At 37.8% G+C, this 9,201-nt stretch overlaps 3 protein-coding genes across 3 annotated transcripts; 1 reads left to right on the plus strand and 2 right to left on the minus strand.

The window, feature by feature from the left end:
- The first annotated feature begins 325 nt into the window (after positions 1-325).
- Positions 326-3,308, plus strand: LOC111499391 (proteasome subunit beta type-2-A-like). Its single transcript, XM_023150983.1, has 3 exons — positions 326-667; positions 750-873; positions 2,813-3,308. Exons 1-3 carry the CDS (start codon positions 510-512, stop codon positions 3,143-3,145), a joined length of 615 nt encoding a protein of 204 aa, XP_023006751.1. The 5' UTR covers positions 326-509; the 3' UTR covers positions 3,146-3,308.
- A 162-nt stretch (positions 3,309-3,470) lies between these two features.
- LOC111498879 lies at positions 3,471-4,853 on the minus strand. Its single transcript, XM_023150233.1, has 5 exons — positions 4,400-4,853; positions 4,137-4,202; positions 3,775-3,896; positions 3,627-3,661; positions 3,471-3,522 (listed from the first exon to the last, which is right to left on the minus strand). The coding sequence occupies exons 1-5, from the start codon at positions 4,761-4,763 to the stop codon at positions 3,471-3,473; spliced, it is 639 nt and encodes a 212-aa protein (XP_023006001.1). The 5' UTR covers positions 4,764-4,853.
- An 88-nt stretch (positions 4,854-4,941) lies between these two features.
- On the minus strand, positions 4,942-5,953 carry LOC111499392 (non-specific lipid-transfer protein-like protein At2g13820). Its single transcript, XM_023150984.1, has 4 exons — positions 5,574-5,953; positions 5,464-5,490; positions 5,324-5,383; positions 4,942-5,252 (listed from the first exon to the last, which is right to left on the minus strand). Exons 1-4 carry the CDS (start codon positions 5,899-5,901, stop codon positions 5,059-5,061), a joined length of 609 nt encoding a protein of 202 aa, XP_023006752.1. The 5' UTR covers positions 5,902-5,953; the 3' UTR covers positions 4,942-5,058.
- Between the last annotated feature and the right edge of the window lie 3,248 nt (positions 5,954-9,201).

A 9,201-nucleotide genomic window follows, 5' to 3' on the forward strand; every position in this document is an offset into this window, starting at 1 on the left:
CACTAATAAGGAGAGGAGCGGGGCGGATGGATAAGTAGGCTTCCCCTTTCAATTCACGGAATGTATACATTCGAGCAGATGGAGATGGATAAGAAGGCTTCCCCTTTCAATTCAAGAGGATAAATAGACTTCCCCTATGTGATTTGAGACACGAGACAAGTGATGGAATTCGCCCAGACAGTAAAGAAATCACCCTAAAACTTTTATTTATTTTATTATTATTACTTTTCTAATGGAGATTGGAATAAATTGAAGGAATAGGGATGCAAAAATAAATTAACCCATAAAGTCTAAACGTGGGTTGGGCTTAAGAAACGAAAACATCTTTCACAAATCGCCACAGTTTTTGCAGAATTTACGAGACAACGTGTTGCTCAAGTAGGCTGCCGGTTGCACTTTGTGAGAGCTTACGATCGGGAAAACCCATATTTCTATAAAGAGAAAGAGAAGGGCTTCATCGGAGGCAAAGGATCGAAGACCAAGAGTGGTGAATTCTAGAGAACAAGATTATGGAATGTGTTTTCGGCCTAGTGGGTGATGGTTTCACCATTGTTGCGGCCGATTCTTCGGCGGTACACAGCATCTTGGTCCATAAATCCAACGAGGACAAGATTATGGTCCTCGACACTCACAAGCTCGTCGCTGCTAGCGGCGAGCCTGGTGACAGGTTTGATTTACAGAGCTTTTACAGATGATTTGGTTTTCTCAGAAATCTGGGGGTTTTGATTGGTGTTTTTGTGGTATTGTAGGGTTCAGTTCACCGAGTACATCCAGAAGAATGTCGCGTTGTATCAGTTCCGAAATGGGATCCCTTTGACAACTGCTGCTGCTGCTAATTTTACTCGTGGCGAGCTCGCCACTGCATTGAGAAAGGTACATAATTAGTTCTTTGAAATGTATTTTCTAAAATTAGGTTTCTTGTGGGCATTTGGGGGATCCATTTTTGCCTGTTTTTGATTCTCTCCGGGCTTGTGGGATGGAATCTTGTTGCCCTCATCTCACCATACTATAATTCTGGTCTTGTTGTCTCTGGGGTGGCAAATTCATAATTAACTTGAATTTGAATTCAAGGGTTTGGTCCCTCGTCAAGAGAACTTTTGATTTCTTCCTTTCACAGAACTCTTTGTTCCTATCATTACCTGGTAAATCTTAAATTGCATTATGCAGCCCAAGTACACCATCCACCGCTAAACAGATATTGTTCGCTCACTTTAGCCCATGTGTCAGTCTCACAGTTTTAAAACCTATCTATTAGGGAGAGGTTTCCACACCCTTATAAGAAATCTTATAAGGAATGCTTCATTCCCCTCTCCAACTGATGTGAGCTTGGGCCATTACAAATGGTATCAGAGCCAGACACCGGACGGTGCGTGGTCGGAGTATGGCTAGACCCTCTCTATAGTAGACATGTTTTAAAATTTTGAGGGGAAGTCTAGAAGGGAAAACCCAAAGAGGACAATATATGGTAACGGTGGCTTGGGCCAGGCGGGTTCTTATTCTTGTTAGGAAGGAAGCAAATTCAAACACTATCTCCTTTCTGCTGTTATTCTTTATGTTTTTTTACGTTTTCAGATTAGCAAAGAGTAGTGTTAAGTAGGAGAGTTTTAAATGAGTCGTTGGTGGTTGTTTCTATGAGGATGCGAACAAATCTTTTATCTTGTGACATTTATAAGTTGTAGGCTTTTTGCTATCCTGTCTCTCTTGGAAGTTTATGGCTGAAGAATGTTTGGGATTGAGTCTATTTTCTTATGAGAGTTCAGTTACCCAACTAATGTGCGAACCTCTTTAGCATTCACATCTTTTTCCCTAATGAGATATTTAGAAAGGTAAGAAAATACATAGGCTGTTGGGTAGTTGTTCATTTCTTGATACTTGCATTATGAATGTGAGTGTAACAGCTTTGGCCCGTTACATACCACTCTCAACCTCACAGTTTTAAAACGCGTCTGATAGGGAGGTTTCCACACCCTTATAAGGAATACTTCGTTCCCCTCTCCAATTATGTGGGATTTCACAGTGAGAGTGTAGTGAGCCACAAGATTCGGAAGCATATTGCTTGGACTCAATAATTTGGTGTTTCTGCATTGCCATTAAGATGTATTGGTTTTGCCCAATATTTGATAGATGGGGTGGTTTAAATGGTAAAATTTTTGGTAGAATTGTTAAGAGCAGGTATGGACTGGACCGTACTTGTACGTTCTCGGCATGGCTTGGCTACTTGATGATGATAGGTTGAGATGGTAGAACTAGAACCTAACATAAAAATAGGAAATTGTTTTGGGCTTTCTTTCTGAAGCAGCTCTCTTTCTGTTCTTGGAGGAATGTTCTTAATGATGGAAAAATAAAGGGCTGGCATCTTGTTTATTCATCTTGTATTTATTTATTTTGTTGATTAACTTATCATGATTTCTTCTCCAGTAAGAAACATCTAACCCTGCCTAGTTCAGAATGTCCATGTGCACAGACAGGTGTTACCATAACTTCTCTGTTCTAGGGTTTATAGATACCAAGCTCACCGCTAACAGATATTGTCCGCTTTCGTTCGATATGTATCACCGTCAGCCTCACGGTTTTAAAAAGCATCTATTAGGGAGAGGTTTTCACACTCTTATAAATGTTTCGTTTCCCTCCCCAACCAATGTGGGATCTCACAATATCATATCTTAGTTCCTAGGAGCTTTTAGGCTGAACCGCTAGTAAAATTTTTCAATAGCTTATTTTGTTGTTATATAACACTGCAATTTCTCCTGAAATTGTTGTGCAACTACTACTATTGGGTCTTACTGGCCCTCCTACCATTGTCTATTTTCAGAATCCATACTCGGTAAACGTCCTCCTGGCTGGCTATGATAAGGAAACTGGTCCATCGCTTTACTACATCGATTACATAGCGACGCTTCACAAGGTTGAGAAAGGTGCTTTTGGTTATGGATCCTACTTTTCACTCTCTATGATGGATAGGCATTACCATAGCGGCATGTCAGTTGAGGAAGCAATCGACTTGGTCGATAAGTGCATCGTTGAGATACGTTCAAGGCTAGTTGTAGCTCCACCAAACTTTGTGATCAAGATTGTAGACAAGGATGGGGCACGAGAGGTTGCGTGGCGTCAATCCATTAAAGATACTGGAGCTGTTCCAGTTTGAGGAGTTCGACATTGTTGCAGAACATGGCTTTTATTTTGACATTTTCTTCCTCTGTTTTGTATACAAATGTTATGTGCTGTCTGCCATTTGAGTTGCCTTTATCTACCAGACAGGTTTGATTTAGGAAAATGGATTCAATATTTGAAGTTAAGATTCATCTTCTCCTTGATACCCATAGCGAGCCTTATCCTGTGGGCCTACAGGGTTTCTACTTTTTGGACACACCTTATGGTTTCAAAAATCAAGCATAACTGATATACCCCACTCTTAGTTCAAGAGCTTCTTAATCTAATCTACAAATTGTCTAGCGGGATGTCATCTGTTCTTACAGATTCACAGGGAATGTATAGAAGTGATCATTTATCAGCAGTGCAAAACTGGAAAATTTCCATGCCAAGAACAGGAAAGCAATAAAAACGTTGCTCTTTATTAGTCAACAAGGAGAAGATTTATAATTTGTTTTATTGTAGCATGTTTGTACATTCTATAGACATAAGCTCCTGTTGATCCAGATTTCTACACCATGGTTACAAAAGGATGCAAAGAATATCAGAAAAATGCTCTAAAAATGAATGAATGTGGAGAAGGAAGAGTGAACCTGTCAAGAATAAGCCAATACAATCTCTTGCCATTGAAAAACCTTTTGCTGTAGCAGATGAAGGAGACTGCGGCAATTCATCTGCAGACGGTGGCGGTGACACAAGCGTAGAGGGTGGTGAGGCCACCGCAGGAGGCGGTGTGTTCTCCTCAGCTACATGGTTGTAGACAAACATTTGAAGGTAGTATTCGTTAAAATGTTGAAGGTAGTATTCGTTAAAATAGTGTCAGCCATCGATCACAAATCGCTACTAAATAAACATGCTTCTTTTCTAGGTTTGTGATTATAATGATACATAGATTCTTGTTGCATCCTTTGCTGAAGAAAGGGTTATTTAGTCTGATAATCCAGATTTGATGAAATTCATAGAAGAAGAAATCAGAAGACAATTACCAGGACTATCCGGCTCTTGGATTCCTGGAATTTTCGAGCTCTGAAGAGGAGGCAGAGTTCGTGAAGCTGATTAAACAAACAACACATTAGTTTTCAAATTAACCAGTCTTTGATTAATTATTGCCGATAAAACCATTGGAAAACAAGAATCGTTGGAATCAACGATCCGAGATCAAAACCGAGGAAGTTCAAGAATCAAGCAACTCCAGAAGTCAATAAAGAACGACAGAGCGAGAGAGGGAAGAATGGTTTCGAATTCATACCAGAACAGAGCGAATCTAGAGAACTATTCTTCTCCAAATGCGTTCCATCACTGAGAGGACAAATCGAAGACAGAGCGGTCAGCTTCGTATTATTCAACGGGAATCCCAAAATCTGAGGGTCACGAAGAAAATAACAGAGGCAAATTCCGCCACCGGAACCATAGGCAGAAGAGAACGCCTCGCAGCACGACGAGGGAACTGAATCGGAAAGATTGTTCGGTGGAGCCGAGATGAAAGGCAAACATGGCGAAAGCAAGAGAAGCTCTCTGGTTGTGCATCTAGTCGGAGGCGACATCGCAACCATCACCATCGACGCGGTGAGAATCGCAATTAACAATTTGACGACGCTAATGAACACCGCCATTGTTAAGGTTCTGAATTCTCAAGAAAATTACAGAGATGGAAGAATCAAGAGATTTCTTCTTCACGGCTTTTAGTTTGTTAGCAAGTTCGTTGAAGTCCCTCTTAAACGATTATTTAAAGGTGAAAATGGCGGGAAGAACAAGTGAATTCCCCAAAATACCCTTGACAAATTCAACAGAAAACAGAATCATAAAACTCCAATCAAATTCCGGCGAATAACAATTATATTACAAGAGAGAAATAAAAAAAAGAAAACGAAATCGAAATCATGAGGAACAACAATATCCATCAAACACTCAGTTGAATTTTAAAATTACAAATACGAATCCCAGAAACAGGAAAGGAAAACTGTTTGATCGGACGGCGGAGGAGGAGGGAGTCAGAACCGGGCGGCTTCCGGCCGTCCCCGTCGGAGATTCCGCTTCAGGAACCAACGGAGAAGATGGAGTTTCAGCTACCGGAGTAAGAGCCGGCGTGGTGGGTTCCGGCGCTGCAAAAAGCCAAGTTTTTCAGAGAAGAACAAAAAACAGAGTAATTCGAAGAAGCAAGACTATTCATTACCTTGAGGACTGGCCGACGGTGAAGATTCCGGCGGGAAACTTGGTCCAAGAGCAATTGGGCCTGTTCATTTCAAAAACATGATTATTACTTGATCATTGACAGGAGGAAGAACTGAAAATCTCAACGATAAAAAACGGTACCTGGAGCAGGAACAGGGGCAGCAGCGGCTGAAACAGAGGAACCCCGATCATTAAATTTCACAACACAATGAAAAAACATCAAACTTTCAGATAATTAGAATCATACATACCATTGCATTGGAGGGGGACACCAGGCAAGTTACAAGCGCGAGGAAGAGAAATGGCGAGAGTTCTATTGATGGGTATTTGAAAGGGAACTCCTCCGGTGACGATGAGGCAGAGGCAGTCCCGGCCGCCACTAGCAAGTGATCGGATCGCATTACAGCAGTCGGCGGTCGGGGAAGTGCCATTAGCAGAGCTGTTGGCGAGGAAGTTCATGCAAGGGGTGAAGGAGGAGAGCATGGAGGCAGTACATGGGGCGTTGGTCTGGCCATTCGCCGGAAGAACAGCCACCAGGGCCAAGGCCAGGAGTGGAAGAAAGGGGCCAAGGAGCTTCATTTTGGGTTTGTTTGAACTTGAATTTGGTGCTCTGCTTGAGAAACAGAGGAATGTTTGGGGGATTTATAGAGAAGAGAGACAAATTTTGGAGAGGGGTTGATGAGGGGGTTGGTTTTGGAGCTCAACTACTGCAACAAACATGTGGAAGTGGGTGGCAATTGGAGAGGTGGCATGTTTATAAGCTTGTTTTTTAGTTGAATTTGGATTTGTTAAGGAGCACCAATTTTGTAGCTTCATGATTGGCCTATGAGTACTAAAAACGTTCGTGACTTGAAAAGTTCGATCAACCCAATATTACCCGTAAGATTTGGGTTAGATTAACAATTTATTTGACTTCACGTTGGAAAAATCTTTTAGACCAGCTCAAGTTTCAAGTTAGTTGGATTAGTGACTCAGTAATCCAAATACAATTCACAACTCAACCTAACCCGACTCTATTTTTTGGTTGGATTAAGTTGTCGGGTTGTTTTTTAATTATATTTTTTTTAGAAAACTTATACTTCTCCACAGTACATATTATATTAGTAACTAAAATCTAATAAAACTCAAATATCAAACACTCACACGCCACAATGCATCACTAACATTGCTTATAAATGTCAAATATTCTTCATTTTATCTTAAACATAGGATAGGGTAGGGTTGGTTTTGTTGAAAAATGTCAACTCTCAAATTCGCCTTAGTTTTCGATTTTTCAAAAATTCAACCCCAACACAAGCCGAAAAATTTTTAACCCACCCAATCTTTATGAGTAATTGTGAGATCCCACCTCGACTAGGAGAAAACGGGAGAACAAAACATTGTTTATAAGGGTGTGGAAACCTACGGGTAGCAAATGCCTTTTAAAAACATTGAAGGGAAGAAAAAGAAAATCTAAATGAGATAATATCTTCTCCCTAGCGATGGGTTTGGACTATTAAACGTACAGATTAGTCAGATTATCAAGATCATATAAACACTTCTCATTACCACTCGAGCGAGTAAGAGGTTGGACCAACACTTCCGTACGCAGCTGAAACATGAGCTCACCAACCAAATTCTGACAAGAGATTCGTTAAAAACATGTAGGAAAATTGGTTCACCAAAAAAACCCACCATTCATCTGCCTTCTACACTCTCCAAATAAATTTGCTACACTCTCCAAGTCCCATTGTAGCAATGTATTGATCAGCCTCTCCCCTTGCCTCAATTACATCACCGCCAACTCCTCGATCCCGTCTCCGAGCTGTTGCTCGCAGCTGACCACCGTCGTTCGCTCACAACCACAGTGTCTTTGTCAGGTCTTCAATAACGACAGCGCCTCCGCACTTGGAGGGATCAATGTCAACCAAACTCTGGATCAATGTCGTCTTCAAACTTCACCTATTACTCGTAATAGTAAGATTTTTCTACCAAATTTATACAAAGATTTTTGGACTAAACTACCCATACAACTTAAATTCAATTAGTGCTTGAGATTGGTTACTATGTCTACGATTATCAAGGACTAACTAATGTCTTGTTAATTTTGATAGTCGTTTTTCCTCCCAGACGACAGTCCGGCTAAAATTCGATAATCTGCACGCCTATCATAATCTTTAGATACAAATTCTACCTATTTTGTCCAATTTTTCAAAACTCTCAGTCTCATTGTAGCCGTCTTCCTTGAACCCGAAGTAACTTAGAATTTAAAAAATTTAATATTTTGTAAATTTGAATTTCCAATTTTAAACTTTCAATTTTTTTCTTCTTTTCCATTAAAATAGAACATATTTATTTGAGGTTAATAATAGTAAATAATATATCAATTATTGTAGCATAAAAATAATTTTTAAAATCATAATAATAAAAATAATTATTTGTAACATAAAGAAATTAATTTTATTTTTATGACTTTTTTAATACAATTAAAATTTATCATGACTAAATCGTTACAAATAGGACTGGATATTTTTAAAACCAAAAAATAAATTAATCAAAAGCCTAAATAAATAAATAATAGAAATAAAAACTCTAGAAAAGGGAATTGTTGATGTTTTTAGATAGAGAGATAGGGTAGGTCTTGCTATAAAATTATTCTAAAAATAGTAATAAGTCTTGGGGCAGATAGGTTAATGTTTCAATAATTTAGGGGTAAATTCTAAATAAATAAAAAATTCAATTAATGTACAATTTTAATTTAGTTAATTACAAAATGGCACCATATTTCATGGTATTTATTTATTGGTCCTCCCAATTATTGTAATTGATCTAAGGGTCTTTGTCAAATTAATCAAATTGCTGTGTTATAATCTTTCTTTCATTTAATTTCATCTATTTTTTTCAATAGAATAATTGTGATTAAGAAATTAAAATAAATTTGGATAGACTTTCTTGTATTATTTAACGCAGGGGTGTACATAGTTCGAGTTGTGTTGGGTGAGAAATTTTTTTATTTCAATTCGGATTTAAACTCGTTGAACCACTTCTATTATGGTGTCTATGGTTCGGGTTGAGAGATTTTTTTAATCAAACCCAACTCATAAAATTTTCACAATTCAATCTAACTCAACCTTCTATTTTTAAGTTGGGTTGTCCAATTGTCAAAAAAAAAAAAAAACTTTATTTATCCACCATTTATAATTATTCGAATACATTAGATAAAATATATTAAAAGTCCATATATAAATACAAATCGATCTATAATTATTCACATAAAAAATAATAATAATAAACAGTAAAAATTGTAATATATTAATATCTTTCAACATTGTCATTAAATTAAAGACGGCTAAATATCGATATTTCCTGAGAATTGATTAAAATAAGAAAACTATATGGATAGATCATCCAATTAAATAAACCATAAAAATAAAAATAATTGATTTAGAGAAGTTGTATATAACAAAAATAAAAATACTATAAAATATTTTAATTGCAATATTAGAGATCCCTAAACTAAACAAAATAATATTAAAAAAAAATGTATATGCCTTGCATAGAAGGTTTTATCCACCAACCCAAAACCGAACCAATTAAGTTCGGGTTAAAAAAAATGAACTCAACTCTACCCAAAACGCTAATCCAATCCAAACCAACCCTTATAATTCTAGTTGGGTTAGTCCAAGTTGTCGAGTTGAATGTACACCCCTATTCTAACGTGTAAAAATTCAAATCTCTGATCTCTTGATCAAGCGTACACGTCACAACCAGTTAAAAGTTTTAATATTTTACGATTTTTTTTCCTTACAAAAAGATGTAGAAGTTTCGAACGTGAACGGTATTTTATTTCACAAGATTTTCAGTTATATCTGATACTATAGCTTATTTTAAGTGTTTGAT

Source organism: Cucurbita maxima, unplaced genomic scaffold (assembly GCF_002738345.1).
Source record: "Cucurbita maxima cultivar Rimu unplaced genomic scaffold, Cmax_1.0 Cma_Scf00026, whole genome shotgun sequence".
In the NCBI taxonomy this organism is placed as follows: domain Eukaryota; kingdom Viridiplantae; phylum Streptophyta; class Magnoliopsida; order Cucurbitales; family Cucurbitaceae; genus Cucurbita; species Cucurbita maxima.